We start from the raw sequence: 17,222 nt of genomic DNA, 5'->3' as shown, positions 1-17,222 counted from the left end.
CACTGAACACTGTGGACTCCTGCATGCTCTCATAGACACATAACAGAGCCGTGGGTATTTGTACAGATTATACTGTATAGTTATATGCTTTTTTTTTTCTTTTTTTTTTTGTCAAAAGAGATACTTCACAAGAACCCTCTGAAGACTCCTGAAGCCTGGGAGTTAAAAGACACATAGAAGGGGAATGCAAATGAACAGTTTCTCAGGTTTTATTCGTAGGCGGGAGTAACAAATATCAGGTATATGAATATGACTTTCAGAATCTTAATTAATTGCTTATGCATGTTATACTCTCCTTACTCCATTTCATTTTTGGCCATTTTTAGGCCTCCATGACTCCATTACCATAAATTGCTTTGATGACTCCAAAGAAAGTGCCTGATGGGAAGGATATTGTACTTAGATTAATTTCCTTTAGATAGAAAGACACAAGATAATTGCCGTAGCGCACACGGCTCGTCGTGGTCTGCTATTTATCAAGATTGCTTATCTGCTCAAACTGCAAGTCAGTGTCATGTAAATGTAATGCCTATTACTACTACATTAATATTTGATCTAAGTTATTTGGCAGTTATTGGTTATTTTTATGAATAAATGCATGACTAATTGCAGTTTAACTGACATGATTAATTCTAGATTAATTGTCAGAGCGATGATGATTTTCCACGACACACTGATGCCTCATTTCCACCACGCTGGAGTGTGTGACGTGCTCCCCAGCCATCGATTACACAGACCAAATGAGACAGAACACGTCACTGGATGTTCCACATGTGTTTTTCAAGTCAGTGATGGTGTGAAATATCAGCCGCTTTTACAAGTCCACTACCATTCTCAAAGCTGTAATCAAGCCCGAGGAATGCCTGAAAGTGTGACCTAGAAAAGCATCCTGCATGTCGTAGTTGTTATAAATTAACTGTGGCCTCTCGAATGATTTCTAATAGAAATGTCATTCGTTTTAATGTCAGTGAAATGTGCTGCCAGGCAAAGACACACAGACTTGAATGTATTAACCAGAATTCAAGGGATCTCCAGCACTGTGACTGACACGAAGAAGAGTGTACATACTGCATGTATATATGTGCAGCACGACCGACTGCTCTGTGTATGTCTGGTGTTTTAAATAGTAAATAAACTGAAATGCTCAGATCATCTTTAATCTAAATGCTACTGCATATGTTTGGCGTTCTTCTGGCTGTTTGTGTTAATGCCTTTACATGAGCGTCATGGCTCAGGCAGGATGAAGATGGGGCCTCCGCTCAGCGTGTGCTGCTCCTGAGGTTCACCGGTCCGAACCTCTCGGCGGACACGTCCTCGACAGCGCTGAGCGCAGCGGGAGTCTCCTGCCCCACATACCAACACCTGGCAGTGGAGGAACACTTGCTGTGAACAGAGGAGAAAGACAGGCTTGTTTTGAGCAGAGACGGAGAGGAACACCATTACAGTGTGCCGACACCGCTGATGCTTTGAATGCAGTCCTCACAGTATAGTGCTGCATAGACATAAGCCCACACACACTTGCCAGCTGGCTCCCAGCATGCCTGCTTTACTCACTCGGTTGTCCTTGCCGATGAACTTGAAGACTGGGACCTGGTAGTGCTTAGAGAGCTGGTCCTTTGACGAATACTGTGTCACAGTTTCATCAGAGATGCACCTAAAAAAAGAAGCCCAAGAGGGGAAATAGAGTCACACATGTGGTTGAGCTCTTTCACACAGTACTCAATGATCCACATTTCTAATGAGCCACTTCATCAGGGTTAGCTGCACTAATGTCCTGAAACTCTGTTATATCTTTAATGGGAAATCGGCAGAATAGATTGTAGCCCTGCTCTGTTGGTGTCCATAGAATAGCGAGAGAAAATCTCAGTTGAGAGGAGAAACGGTGCCAAAAATGAGCCTTCCCCAGATTATAAGGCTGATCTGTTCGATTTTCCTCAGCAGAATTTTCTTGTTTTCTTTCCACATTAAGAATGCGAGGCCAGTGGCATTTTTCAGTTGACATTTCCTGGAAGCAGTGGAGATTTCCTGTCCTATAACTGTCAAGCAGCTGATGTAAGGCTTTATGCAAACACAGCAGCAGCGTCTGATCCCGCTGACAGTAACCAGCCTATAAGGACTCTTCATGTTGCAGGACCAAATATGAGCCTCATGTTAATGAGACAATATTAAAAAGTCAGAATTCAGCAGTTTTCATTGTGAGCGTGAGCAAAACACTTTAGTTCACCCAAATTCCATAACACAGTACCATACATCTTTGTTTTCATTCACCCAGGTTATTTGCAATATCTTTCACTGAGATCTCTGCCTCTACCTCTGTACAGTGCAGGCAAATGAAATTTCATCAGTGGAGCTTATAGCATCAAAAAATTACATTTTAAAGATTTATTAGGCACATAGGACTCCAGGAATCATTTTCGCAGACTGTGTCACGAATCCAAAGACCTCACTGTCAATAAATTGATGAAACACCCCTATTATTCACCCGTCTTTTATGAGGAAATACTTGAGGGCCTGGTCAGCTTTGGGCCCTGGTGTCGCGAAGCAGCTCTCCACCAGTGCAGAGAGGCCCTCCACTCTCTCCTTTGGCTCCACTCCAAAGAACAAGGAGTCGTGGAGGCGGAGCTGGGGCGGGGTGCGGTACGGCTCGGAGAACTCTGAGTTCTTGAAGAGCTCCAGGAAGAAGGGGAAGACTCCCTCGCTGTGGCCTGCCAGCTCAAGGGCAGAGCTCCGCAGACTTGCCTGGTATTCGTCTGACACATGGTACTCCCTGGGGAACTCACAGGTGACGGGGAGCACTAACTTGCTGGTGCGGACTATCAAGTCCCTGCTGCTTCCTGGGCTGCTCCTTGGAAGGCCTGTCACCAGGTTAGTGCCCACAATTTTGTCATCTGTCACCTGGGGGACAACATGCAGTTTACATCTCTTTAACAGCTGGTGACAAGCCATTTTCAGGGAAAACACCCTGAGCACATTCAGTCTCAAAAAATTATCCCAATGCCTCTGACCTCCACCACTGTACCACAGGTCTTGAGGCTGAAGCTGAGGTTGATGTGTGTGCCATTGGAAACACCTCGACAAGAGGAGTTGGTCAGGGAGAGCTCCAATCCTCCTACAAGGTCTTTAGGAACTGACACGACAATAGAGCTGGAGTCACACTGGACTGGCACTGCAGGAAAGGGAGGCAACAATGCCATATATTATTATGGTCCCACAAAATTACACCAGCCATGAAACAGTGCACAGATATAACGACAAAGAGCTGCATCATCATGCCAAAGTCATGTTTATTGGATGAAACATACGACTACTCCCACTGGTAGCATCATTAGCAAACTGACTGATTCATGATTTCAGTCATTTCTGAAACAAACGTACAGTACCAGCTTTCACTGGCTACAGCTTCTTACATGGTTCACTGCTTTTCTCTGGTTTACATGACTGCAATTTGGAAAGAGTTGAAACAATTAGTTATTTAATTGCTTAGTCCAAGAAAACTAATTGGCAACTAATTTTGGTAACGTTTTCATTATTAAAACTAAATATTTACTGCTTCCAGCTTCTCCAGTGTGAATATTAGCTGCGTGTTTGTTTTTGTTATATGTTATCTTGTCCTGTTGGTCAGACAAAACAAGATATTTGATTTGAAGATATCATTCTATCAAATTCGCAGACTAAATGATTGGTGGATTATTAAGAAAGAAATCAAAATGAATTAATCAATAATGAGAGTAATCAGTGGTTGTAATGGTAAATTTGAATATCTGGGTTCAAAACTGTTCTTGGTTGTAAAGAACATGTCACCTGGACGTTTTGCACTATTTCCTGACAAACTGTAGAACAAGCTGTTATCATGCAGATTTTGCCACACGAGATATAATCATTAGTTGCAGTCCTGTACAATCAAAACAGACACTGACATTAAAAGTCTGAAAGAAACATTTGTTTTAACAAAACAAGTATTGGCCAGTCATGTTCATCCACTGCTAATGAAACAAATAACCCTGCAATGACATATAAAAAATATAACTCATGACCTGAAGAAATGCATTTTGGTCAAACCTCTACATCATCTAACATCTTCTCAGATTAAAGCAAGCATGTGTCTCTGTGTCAACTCGCCTTGCTGTCTGACTGATTAACTTCAAAATCTACCATTCTCTTACACACATTCACACATACTGGTACTCACCCTGACATGTGCGTTTATCCTCTGCCAGCTCCAGCCCTCTCGGACAGTTGCACTGATAGGAGTCCTGCAGTGAGGAGCAGCCATGGCTGCAACCTCCATTGTTAACATGACAGCCTGCTATCTCTGCATGAGGCAACACAGAGTAACGGTAAAGATGAAGACCACCATGTAATTCCTTGGTTCTCTGCACATCGTTACCTGGTGTGTCAGAACATGGATGTACCTCTGCAGTTGTGTCCATCTTCGTCCAGCACACGGCCTGGCCCGCAGTCACAGCGTCTGGAACCTTTGGTGTTCACACACACCTCTGCACAGCCACCATTGCTCTTCTCACATTCATTCACGTCTGAACATAGGACACACACCACCCCCCGAGTCAGACATTATTATTTAATTGACTAAGAACCCAGTGGGTAGGGTTTATCACCTCAAGAGAAGGCAATTCTCTTAGTGGTCCAGGGTGAGGGATAAATTGAGTTTAAAGGACTTTAAAACTGCATTTACACTGAGAGGACAGGTTAAAAAAACAAGGTTAAAAAAAAAAAAACAAGGGATGAAATTAAAAGAGGGACAGAAATGAGGGTGAAGACAGAGAGTGACTGAGGACGGCGATGTGAGGAGTGTCATTTCTGAGACAGGGAAAGCCAGATTTGGTTAATCAGTGATAATTAACACACACACACACACACATACACCTCCACCATCATACAAAAATCAATCATGTAAAACTAGTAAGAAGTCTGCTGGAACAGTGATCTTTAAATACATCCTGCATATACTCAGGAAAAGTCAAATAATTAGATTAAATGGCTGGGACAGCAGCCACAGGGCTGCGGTAAACTGCGGTCAAATTCTTGTTTTTGTGTTATTTTATTGGCACAAATCAGATTCCATAGTTTAGATGTTCTTTTGCAAACTTCTGCTGAATTTGTGGTGAGGAGGCAAGACAGATTTTCTTCTGATGACTTTTCCATGAAGGTCATGTTTGTGCAGGAGTCACTGCACCTCCAGTCCAGAGTCTGCTAAATTTCCCTGAAGGTCTTTTACAGTCAAGTAGAGGTTTGATTTGTCAGAACAAGTTCTTTCTGAAAGTTTTCTTGGACTTACAGACCTCAACTTGACCTCCACGGTTCCTGACATTTCTTAATTACATCACAGACTCAGGAAAGAGCTACTTCTTCTTACAGCCTTCTCCTGCTTTGTGGGCTTCAATTATTTCATTTTTCAGAGTGCTAAACAACAGCTGAGAGGAAGTTTGAGGAGTCACAGTATTTATAAAGCATGTGCATCACCTGGCCTTGTCTAATGATAAGTTTGAACGAGCCATAGACTTAACAAAGTAATTAAGCTCAGAGACCTTGGTAAAAGTTATCTGAGAGCTCAAATCTCTTGGGGTGCCCAATCACACACACACACACATACATATTGAATTACAATAAAGGTGAATCTAATCTAAGAGGACATTCAGTTAAAATACATTTTTGTCAAACTTCCATTTAAGGTCAAGACTAAAATAAAGGTAAGCCCCCTTCAACATGAATGAATGCAAAGCAAGTTAGCTATCTCTGAAGACAAAAGAAAATGTATAATACAAATGTACAGTATAATACAAATTTAAAGTGAAATTCTCCTGATGAAAGACTCCATCCTATAGGGTTTTGCTGTCTCTTCAGACGCTGCCCCATCTTCTGAATATCCCATTAAGTGAACTAGATATGGATATTTTAACAGCATAAAAACAGCTTATCCAGAAATACGAATGTCAAAACAATGAATGAACACACTGCAAATCCTGTCTGATTGATTTCTCATGTCATTGTTTTTCAGAAGCCATTTCCAGCTTATCCATCCTCCGTGTTCTCCTCATTATCAGTTGAACAACTTATCTGTCCCCTCTCTTCCTCCCTCTCTGTCTCACTCACCCAGGCATGTTTGTCTGTCTGGTCCCAGGACAGTTCCAGGTGCACAGCGACAGTCAGACTCAGGACATCTGGGACCTGCACAGTCCACCTCATCACAGATATCATAGAAATCTGTGCAGCAGCACACACACACACACACACACACACACACACACACACACACACACACACACACACACACACACACACACACAAACAGTTATCAACACAACAAAAGACAAAGAAAACGAGAAGTAGCTGTATGTGGTATTCTGACTCACGGCCGCAGTAAACATGGAAGCAGACTGAGGGTTTGGGCAGACGATAGACAAAGTATCCTCCTGTACAGGCCTTCACATCTACACTGGCGTTCCACTGGCAGCAGTTGTCATTGAAGCTGGCACAGACAGGCACGGTGACAATGCCCTCGTGGAGCTCAGGGTGCCTGCCGTTGAGCCAGATGGGAGCATGGGTGCCACAGTGATTCTCAGAGATGCAGAAGGTGGGCATGGCATCCCCGGCCATGCCGGTGAAGCGGTACCATTCTCCAGACACGTGGCTGTCGCACAGGGGCACGCCAGATGACTGGTTGACGTGGTAGTCCGTGTTCCTCCAGGGTTCATTCAGGCTGATGTAGGCAGAGCAGGGGTCCAGGGCTGAGGCATGTGGGTGCGGTGGCAAAGATGAACAAGACGTAGTTGCACGTTTGCAAAAAAAACATGAACATGATGTGAATGTGTGTTTTAAGGAGGATGAACCAGAGAGGAAGGAGTTTGGGCTGGATAGTGTGCAGAGTCGCAAAGGGCATTGGTGGAAAGTAACTATTTACCCAAGTACATTTTCTACATATTTTACTTGAGTATTTCCATTTCAAGCTTCTTTATATTTCCACTAAATTTCAGAGCTAAATATTGTACTTTTTTTTTTTTTTTACTTTTTGGACTAATTTAAAACTTTAGTCTCTTTAGTAGAGTTTCTTTTCAGTTTAGTACTGTACATACAAAACATATGATGTTCACACATATATGCTATTGGAGGAAGGAGGTATTGGAAATTTACCAAAGGATTTTCCACGATTGAATCAGGCTTTCAACTTCAGTGTTGACAGTTTTAAAATGAAGCGTGAGGATAAGTCTGCCCATGTGAGACCAGACATTCAGTATCTAAAGGTACATGTATCTGCATCTATAGAACAGCCAATAGGAACTTTTGATGCTGTAAGCATATTGTGCCACTAGTACTCAGACTTAATTAAAATTATGAATGCAAAACTTTTCCGTCTATAGGAGTATTTTCTATGGTGGTATTGCTATTTTCACTTATTAGATCTACCAGCAATACTTCCTCCAAAACATATTTTGTCACTAATTTTTGTACAGCCATATACTACAGATCATTTTTCAGGTTTTGAAATTTCTCCCTCCATATCAATAAAATGTAGGTGAAATTAATTTTTGCTTCTGTTTAATGTTTTGCTTCTGGTGCTCACAGCATTGAAAAATCCCATTTTAAAAAAAAACAAAAAAAACAAAAACAAAAAAAAACCCCCACCACAACAGCCCTGGTCTAAGACCATTGGGGACCCTTGCTGCCAGACCTCACCTCCAATAGCTCTCATTAAGGCTATTTCTTTAGTTCAAAGTAAGTTCAATGAAAACAGAAATCTCATAAACAAAAAATATCTGCATGGCAGGGGAGTGCCTCTTTAGCATTGTGCACATTCAATACCATTAGTTACTTGAGCAAAGGCTCCAATTCCTGCTGTCCATAGACGAGCTCTATGTCTTTTATCCCTGCCGTGTATCTGTACTGGCTGCTTGAGCAAACTTGTTACCATGGAGCCAACCTTTGAACAAGATAAACTGTAACACTGAGTCAATTCTCATTGAACTAAGAGCCAACAAGGCATCAAGAAACCCTTTATCCACTGAGCTCTGTCAGTGGTGACTCCTTTCAGAACAGCCAGCTTTGCAGAAACATGAGAACAACTGAACAAGCAGAGTAAACAAAGAGCAGCAAAACAATCAATAGTCTCCCCTCCCTCTTCATGCCTTCTCAACAGTGTAATTAAGAGGTAGATGTAAAACAAAAGGAAAGGAAGGAAGCATGAGGGATGATGGGAGTGGGCAAAGTGAGCAAGAGTGAGAGTGTTAATTACTGAGAATCAGCAGGAATGAAGAAACAGCAGGAGGCTGATCAGCCCAGCAGTAAAGCATCTTCAGTGACAGGCCAGAGCCAGGAAACATGATGGCTGACAAGGCGGACATAACAATTTAGTGGGGCAGTAACCAGCACTATAACCAAACTCCAGCCTTTGCTTTTAGTTGGATTGCTCTACATAAAATAGCCACCTTTATGCTTTCCCATATCTTGAATGAAAAGTGCTTTCTGTGTGACCAGAGACAATAACTGTTCCTTTCCTCAAATCTGCTTTTACAAGTAAATAAGAAAACACACAAACACGTACTCCCAAGAAATATTAACTGACTGGACCTCAGTGTATGGGAGCTATGAAAAAATATTTGTGTGAGATGGGACTAATATCGTGACTATAAATGACATCACCTCACACATAATTTTCTCCTTCCATCCACTAATGGACTGTCCGTCTTGTCACTACCTGCTGCTCGAATAAAAGCAGAGGGATCAATCCCTGACCGGGGCCCGCTGACAGCATAAACGACCCGTTTTGGAGATGTACGACTGACCGACAGTGTTCCAGCTCTAGCAGCACAGAAGGGGCAGAGGACAGAGCTGACTCATGTGGGTGTATGGTAATGGGAGCGTTAAATCTTCCAGATGGGGCTTGAATAACTTAATATGGTTATTAAGGGAATGTGGAGCCACGCCTGACCTGAGTCAGACTCCAGCCGCTCATCTGTACAGATGAAGATGAAGGCTAACAGCAAACAGTGTCCACCCTTACTGTTCTCCATAATGAACATTATTTTGTAAAGCTGGCAATATCCTATTTTTTCTACCTTCAAATAAAGCCAACAATGAATTAAACCTACTAAAAAATGTACTCCCTGTGTGGCTGAAGTCTGATACATCTTATTCTAGACCCTAGTATTGTCCAAAAAGTGTCAAAAACAAATGAATGAGCCACACGGTTGCACTGGGTGACATATTCCCTCATTATAATGAACCCACACACCAAGAAATTTACCCTGCTGTGAGGAACAGTTGAGTTTTCTCAAAAACTGAATGATCCACCGTCCAGCTGTTTAGAAAATGATTGAGCTTTTTTTTTAAATTTTTTTTTAAAGAAGTATATTTGTGACCTGTTTTTAAAGATTTCATCATCATTTCAAATAAATAGGTTAGGTAAGTCAAAAAGTATTGGAAAATGGACTAACATGTTAGTTTTGGTGTTTTCATTGGATTTGTTGACAATAACGCAAACTCATAGCTATAGAATACTTCAAATATAATCTTATTGTTGGAGATACCTGCTTATTTTTGGGAAAATATAAGAAATGCCACACTCACCTACACCAGCAACCCCAAAAACCTCCTGCAACAGACTGGTAACCAGCAAAAGCATCATGATGTCCCTTCTCAGTTTTGGAATGATAGTCCAGGTCTGAGTGTGTGTGTGTGTGTGTAGCTCTTCTGGTTCACCCTTAGGGGAAGCCTGTCTTTAATAGGTGCCTCTTATCTGTATGTGTCATATTGTCATGTGTTGGTCTCACCTTGACCTCTTGACCTTCTGCTCCACGGGTCCAGTGCCAGGACCATCCTCCCATTGTTTCTGACAGTCACTCTTCTCACTCTCCTGCCTCCATCCTCTTACACACAACCTTAAACTACTACAAACATCAGCTTTTTTTCCCGCCATGCGGTTAAAAAGCCCGATCAAGGCTTTTAATACTTTTACATTTCTTAAATCTTTCCTTCCTCATCAGTCTTGATTTAAAGGGCATGGAAAAATGGCCAGTGATCTAATCTGCTCCAGCATTAGACCAATATGATTAATCTGCTTAGTGTCGTGTTGGACCAGTTTTCACTGCGAGGCGATGCTGAAGTTTGCACACTCAGGATTTACCGCAGACCCACATCAGGGACTCACTGCCAGAGTGAATATGTTCTCATCTAGCTCATTACTTGACCACTAGTACAAGCCAGAAAACATCTAAAGCTTGGCCCATTCCATTGAGAAACCGCGCAAACTAACCTGACGCTTGCAGTTTTGGTTTCTCATATGTAATTAAGTCAATGGAGACATTAATCCACAAGGCTGTTAGAAGAAATGAAGTGGAACATGCATTTTTTTTCTTTTGTGATTACGCCTGGAAATAAGACACTGTGGTACTACTGGCTGCAAGTCTCTATGGCACAGGCAGATTGAATCAGCACTTTATTACATTACTGCCTCACCATAGCGTGTATAGGAAACCCATACAGTGTATACAGCTTTTTCACTTCAGTCACCCTCATTCTCTAATTACATGTACATTTTAGGTTGTGTTGGAGTGTCATGAAGTGCGGAACAGAAGTTCACGTTGTCCTCATGATCAACTTTGCTAATTGCTTAACTTTTCATAAAGGTCATCAAGATCAAATTTTCAAATTGTCCAATACACTGAAAGGAGGCTAAATACCTGCACAACCAATGAAATTCCCCTCAGCCTCAGCTGTACTTTGTGATTAGTGCGAATTACATAATGTTAGCATGCTAGCACTCTAAGCTAAGATGGTGAACATGGAAAACATACTTGCTAAACATCTGCATGTTGGCAGTCACTGTGAGCAGATTAGCTGATGTTAGCATTTAGCTCAAAGCATTGCTGTGCCAGCTACCAGCATGTCACACTCTGCATATGTTAATGATTTCTTCCCTGTTCCAATGATCCAACCAAGACTTAAGAATTGTTATTTTTACAAATAAGTTTTAAACATCAGATCTTTTCTTTTTCTGTTGCATGTTTTATAAACATTGATATTTTTGGAATTAAATGCCGTTTCAATGGACCACTGTAACCATGTGTTGTTTCATGCAGCTACTGTATACAAACAGTTTTTCCACACGGGCCTATCTCATAGGATGTCCTGTACAGGAAGAGCTGGAGGCCAAGGAGAGCCGGAGGAGGTGGACAAGACCTTGACAAGCTGCTTCTTGTAAATCTCTGTAATGTGTCCATTAATCACTAAGTCTTCACTTCCAGTGAGAACAATAAAAAACCTCAACTGGACCACTGGCTCCAAAAACTGGATAAGGATTTTATTGATAATTGAATTACATATCTCTTTTATACATATTTCATAAATGATACAGGATTTTACATTTTTCTTTTTTGCCAACATTACAGCATCATATGTCAACAGAAGAAAAAAGACAAGAAAAACTGAACAAAACAAGAAGTCAGAATGGAGTACAAGATCATTTCAATCCTATGTTCTGCTTCACTCTTTAGGCATTTTAAACATATCTTATCGTAAATGTACACAAACAAGGTATTCAAAACATAACACATTCAAAACGTAGAAGAAAAACGTGACTTTGGAGAAAAAAGGCTGAGAGTGGATGAAAATGACAGGAGAGAGGGACGAGAACGGGAGGCGTTCCCCGATATGCAAACAGAGTGCGCTTGACGCTCTCCCTTTGGACTCAAATCCAGGACGTTTGAAGCTGAGGTCAAGAGGTCTCCTCCTTTACAGGTGCATCGAGGATGGAGGGTGGTTTTCCATTTACTGGGGTACTCCCCCAGATGCACACTGAGGAAAGGGTTTATGGGAGTAAATAAGGTAAGGATGAAAGTGGGGTCTGATGGGGTTTGAGCACTTGGTTGGCTGGGACTGAAGTCAGATTTGGCAGGGCAGATTCTAAAGACGCAGCCCTGTCCACTGCCCCTTTATAACTAGGAATCTCTACAAACAACGTTCTTAAATTTTCTTTGCAGTTTTTTTTTTTTCTTTTGATAAATCATCTTTTTTTTATTTTCACGTAATTTCTCATGTAAACATACATTCATGCAACACCCTCTTTATAATAAAGTTTCCCTATATTTGATATATTTTGTTGTTAGAAAATAAAGGAGAAAAAAAAGGCAATAAACGGTGGAAGGCGTGAAGAAAAAGGAGGAGGTGATGATGGAGAGAAGTGTAGAAACGGCAGAGGGGAGGACTGGACTGCAGACAGAGGCCTCAACTCTCTCACCTCCCACAGTACGTCTGTGGAAACACTGCCATCACTATGTGTGTGTGTGTGTGTGTGTGTGTGTATAAGGTGGCCTGTTTAGGAAAAACAAGTTTAAAGCTAATGACTGCAATGAAGTGGGATGTGGACGGATTGATTTTTTTTTTTTACCTCTATTGACAATGTGGTGACTGGGGGCAAAGGACTCATGAATATGGGGATGTGACCTTTGCCCTCAGAGCACCTGCTTCTGTCAGCATGTGGATTCACCAAACACGCATGTTCACAGACGCACAGCAACACTGACTTCAACGTCCGAACATTCAAACCGAACCCTCCTTTATATGAAGGCGGCATCCCAAATAAGAGATGAACTTTCTCAATGATCTTATCATTTCTGTTCACCAAATTGCTACATTGTCTGTCCCGTTAACATTATCAATCATCCAAAAGGCACCGTTTCCCTTTGAGATAAAACACACACACACACAGCAAAAGATTAGACCGAATCCTGCCTTGAGATCTGCATGGCTAACTTTTAATTTGACGTAAAATCATGCATTTTAATAGAAAATCTGCAGTCAAACACAAGGATCTCTCAAGTAGGATTCAGCTAACTGTCCGCATGAGACACACAAGCAGGAGGTGATCTTGAACTGAGTCTACGTGCAGGGATGTCAAGTCGTTGTGCTCCCCCTCTGCAGAGGTGATCTACAGCGGTTCAGAGTGAAAATAACTGGCTTTGAGACCTTTTTTTATTCTAGATATCATTTGGGCCGGAGAGGGGGCCACCAATTCTCACCCTGAACAGAAATCTAAGTGATGCTGACAAAGATTTATTCAGTGACCATCCCAAAAAAAGGACAACATAAAGATATGGCTTCTACAACCTTTGGGGGGGGGGGGGGGGGGGGGGGGGGTGAGACTTCAGCTAGATGCGGCAAAGAAAAGCGTCCAGTTAAGTACAAAGTTGCAATAATGCTCCTACACATTCACAAATTTCTACTGAGGGCATACCACAGCATGCAGTCTACCCTGCCTTGCCATCGCGGGAGCAGGGGGGCATTACAGCAACAGTGGGAGGAGAAAACTCTGACTTTGTTTCAGGGTGAAAAAGCCTCTGTGAACCAATGCCATGATGCTTTTTTTAATGTAAACCTTTTGTTTTGTCTGAAAGCTTCATGGGGACAATTAGAAAGAAATCTGATAATTTACACCAAGGACAGGACTCTCAATTGGAAAAGGAAACAAAAAAAGCCCATGATACTGGGAAAAAGGGATAATGAACTGCAGGCAATTCTCTCAAACTCTGCTCCTCCTGTGTACTGCAGCCTTATTTTTTTTTAAAGCCATTCAGTTAATCAGATATATTAAGCTCTAACATGCTCGGGGGTTTGTCTGAGGCAATGATAATTAAAAATTTGAACCCCTTCATTATGTTAAGCATTTCAGCAGCAATCTCTGTATTCATGAGATGATTACAGAGGTGGAGCATGGCGTTATCCACATACATATTCTGTGTGGGTCAAAAACAGTCAATTCCAGTCAAAGCCATTTTCACCCTGATTTGGCTTCAACATTGTTCCCCCCCTATTTGGTGCCCATGCGCAGGAGCCGTACTTCCAAGGTAGTAAATGTGTACAGAATAATGCTCTTTGTGTGTGCGTAAGTGACATGGCGTGCGTCGGACTGTTAGCCGGGGGTCTTTCATTTCCAGATCTTCAGAGGATGTATATGGGTTTCTGATGAAATGATGTTGTAAGAGAGTTCCTCCCCCCACTGAAAAAAACTAGCCTCTGGTCATCTGTTTATTTGATTGTATACATATATATATTTATATTCTTTTCATAACAAATATACTATGGCTTTCAAAATAAAAAGTGCCAAAATATTTTTTTTGGAATAAAAGAACACACAGTGATGTTGTTGTCGGTAGTACTCTCAGACTTGCACAGACAGACCGGGCCGCTACAGGACATCAACAGGAAGAGGAAACGAGGCGTCGTCATGCCTATATCCTGCGAGTCGAGACAGGCTCCTGACAAAGGTCACGCTGGGAGGGACAGCTGTCTGTTACCTGGAGAAGGCGCGGCCCAGGGAGGGGGAAGCAGCAGAGTTCAGCCACAGGAAGACGACGGTCCCCCCGATGGTGCGACTGCAGTTCGGACTTCCTTGTAAACTTTAACATGTGGGATAGAGACTCTCCCTTGAGCCTGCCCCAACCATGGGTAGGTGTGTGTGTTGACAGTTTGACTGCTAGAGGAAGCAGGACTACACTGCTTTGTCGAGCTGCAGAGTGGACCAGGGTCAGTGTCCCAGAGTGCCCTGAAAGTCCCACACATACACACACACAGACACACACACACTCAGCAATGACTGCCCCTCTGCATGTCCTCTGTTCTGGAGTGTCTAGAGGTGTGATAATTCCTGTTTGCCCCCTGGAGTTCCTTGCAGGCTGTCCCTCTGGAGACTTGAGGCATATCCATAGTGCCCAGTTTCATCCCATCATCATCATCACTGTCCTTTTCAATCATCCTCGCCATCCTTCGGCTGTGAGAGTTTTTCAGTTCCTGCTAGTCTCACCATCCTTCTTCGGTTTTTCACTTGCAATTCCAACTGGAGATTTCAGTCAGGAAAGTAAAAAAGAAAAAAGGAAACAAAAAAAAGAAAAAAAGGAGAAAAAACTAACTCCCACAGTCAAGAAAGGGGATGGGATTATTGGGTGTGGGAGGGATGGGGAAAGGAGGAGTCTGAGGAAATAGTTGGGAGTAAAAGGGAAGGGAGAGGGTTGTTGGACATCAGGAGGGAAGAGAGGAAGCGGGGGTTGTAGGAGCTGAGAGAGGAGGGAGTTGCTCTTCCTATCAATTTTTACTGGAGGTGAGCTGCTGAACTGGGAGCTGGAGCTGCAGCGGGTCCCGAAGACGCTTCAGATCCAACTCCACCTAGAGAGGGTCGATAAGGAGAGAGAGGCAGGCTGGAGTTAAAAACACGAGAGGAAAGCAAGCGGGGAATGCTATGAAAGTGTGTCTACGCACAGATGTTATAAATCCAAGTATTGAACTGTAAAATGTGTGAATCCCCAGCGTGTCTACGGTGCTCATTTTACACCACAAAAACATCCAGCTTCCACTGAGCGACTGTACCTCAGCAATATCATCCTTCAGCTTGTTGTACTTCTCAATGTCGAAGCGTGTCCTTTTCACCCCCTTGTGGAAGAACAGCAGATACTGTCTGTCTCTAGCGTCGGGGTAAACATACTCCTGCAGGTTATTGGGAGACACAGACGGAGCACTTTGTAAGAGGAGCCAGTTTATCAGATACCCTCCATGTTCTGCCTTCAAGTCCGCAGGCCAAGTCACACTGGTGTGAAATCCAACATCAAATGGACTCCATGTCCTTGGAGTTAAAACTTAGCGGTGATTTATAAATATTGGATTCAATTCTGTGGGGCTGCAGTGTCGCCAGCACAGCCTTTTTAATAGCTAAAAAGATTACAATTTAATGCAGAGTGCTGCAAATAGAGGATAACCAATAGATTTTGTGAATGTAATGCTTGGTTCTCTGCTTGCTAAGAGTCTCTGCATAATGTTAAAAAGGACAATTTGCCTGAAAGCATCAATGGTCACATTATTTGTGACAAAAAAAACACAAGCACAATCAGTGTGCCCACTAGAGATAAGGTTATTAATATAATTAATCTGGAGATAACTTGTATAATTAAACATTGAATTGTTTAGTCTACACAACATCAGAAAACAGTGAAAATCACACACTCCTTGAGTCCAAGGAAATATCTTCACATTATTTACTTTATCCAGCAATAGTCCAAATGTTAATCAATTAAAATACAAGATACATAAAAGAGGGAAAATCATGAATACTAACAAATAATAAACACACTTTCCTTTGAAAGAATTTCTGTGTATGTATTTGTATATTTGCTGCGTTTTGCTGCGTCTTACCTGGCGTGTAAGCACAAAGTAGGCATACATGGCCATGGCTGTGCCATAAGTGATAAAGTAGGTGACGGGCTCCATGATGTCCCAGGAGTACTCCCACCAGGTGAGCCTGGCCAGGATGCCAAATTGGGTGGCCATGTACGCCATGCCGCCCCACAGCACCCAGGTAGTACGCCGCTCTGCCTTCTTACTCAACTCCTCTCTCACCTGCACAGAAGCCAGGAAGACAGCAGACAGTCAGCCAGTTGTGAACATGTCCTGAGAATCTGATGAGGAAGAAGGGCTGAAGTATACAGGCTGAGAGCAGCTGTGATAACTGTTTTCAGACCCTTTTCTCCAGATTAAGATGTGCTTATTATGAAATTAACTGCTGTGTTGTCTGATCATTTGTTGTACTCACATATTGTACTCACATATTATTTCATTACTGAGATAGTAAACTCATTATTTTGCCAAGTTCCCTCCTTTACAGCTCTTTACCCATAAACAAGATGGCTGAACTGGTCAGAACTTTCTTAAGGTCTGGTATCTTAAACTAATTATCTATGTTTTATAAGATTATAATATAACAGGTTGTCAAAATTCAGAGCAATGACAGCTCTTCTTGGCTTCCATGGTAAAGTATGAAAGAATATTCCTATTATTTAATTTCAAGGTCACACATGTTTTACTGGTCAGTTCTTGGTTGGAAAGGTAAAAACCATGAGGCGATTTGTGTTTAGAGTCAAACGTGTTCAGGAAGTTATACCTTCTCCAGGGGGCGGAGTTGAGAGTTGAGGTCCTCCAGTCGTCCAATCAGCTCACGTTCTTTGCCGAGTTGGTGCTCCTCGATGCGCAGTGTGGTGTAGAGCTGCTGCACCAGAAACTTGACGTCATTCAGCCTTTCTGCCTCCTCATGGGGCAGCAGCTCTGAAGCACAAACACAATGCAAACAAATAAACAAAGACAGGCTTTAATACAATCCACTTTCTGGCAGTGAAACCATTTCTTCTTCATACTGTAAGGCCGTGACTCAGAGCAAACAGCGCAGGCTC

At 42.3% G+C, this 17,222-nt stretch overlaps 2 protein-coding genes across 2 annotated transcripts in view; both read right to left on the bottom strand.

Annotated features, from left to right (window-relative positions):
• Positions 1–1,224: 1,224 nt before the first annotated feature.
• oit3 (oncoprotein induced transcript 3) lies at positions 1,225–13,080 on the bottom strand. The gene is given in 9 exon segments (XM_070976939.1): positions 1,225–1,383; positions 1,555–1,654; positions 2,483–2,895; positions 3,006–3,166; positions 4,190–4,312; positions 4,413–4,535; positions 6,112–6,222; positions 6,372–6,746; positions 13,032–13,080. Coding segments are annotated over 9 exon segments (1,614 nt in total).
• Positions 11,301–17,222, bottom strand: part of mcu (mitochondrial calcium uniporter) — a 57,035-nt gene continuing 51,113 nt past the window's right edge. The window contains exons 6-9 of the mRNA XM_070976942.1: positions 16,937–17,097; positions 16,192–16,395; positions 15,373–15,489; positions 11,301–15,171 (exon numbers count right to left, since the gene is read on the bottom strand). Of these exons, the coding sequence (XP_070833043.1) occupies positions 15,091–15,171; positions 15,373–15,489; positions 16,192–16,395; positions 16,937–17,097 (563 nt within the window). The 3' untranslated portion in view covers positions 11,301–15,090. The remainder of the gene's footprint in view (positions 15,172–15,372; positions 15,490–16,191; positions 16,396–16,936; positions 17,098–17,222) is intronic.

The sequence above is a fragment of the Chaetodon trifascialis genome, chromosome 13 (assembly GCF_039877785.1).
Source record: "Chaetodon trifascialis isolate fChaTrf1 chromosome 13, fChaTrf1.hap1, whole genome shotgun sequence".
Taxonomy (NCBI): domain Eukaryota; kingdom Metazoa; phylum Chordata; class Actinopteri; order Chaetodontiformes; family Chaetodontidae; genus Chaetodon; species Chaetodon trifascialis.
This window is presented reverse-complemented; position numbering and strand designations above follow the sequence as displayed.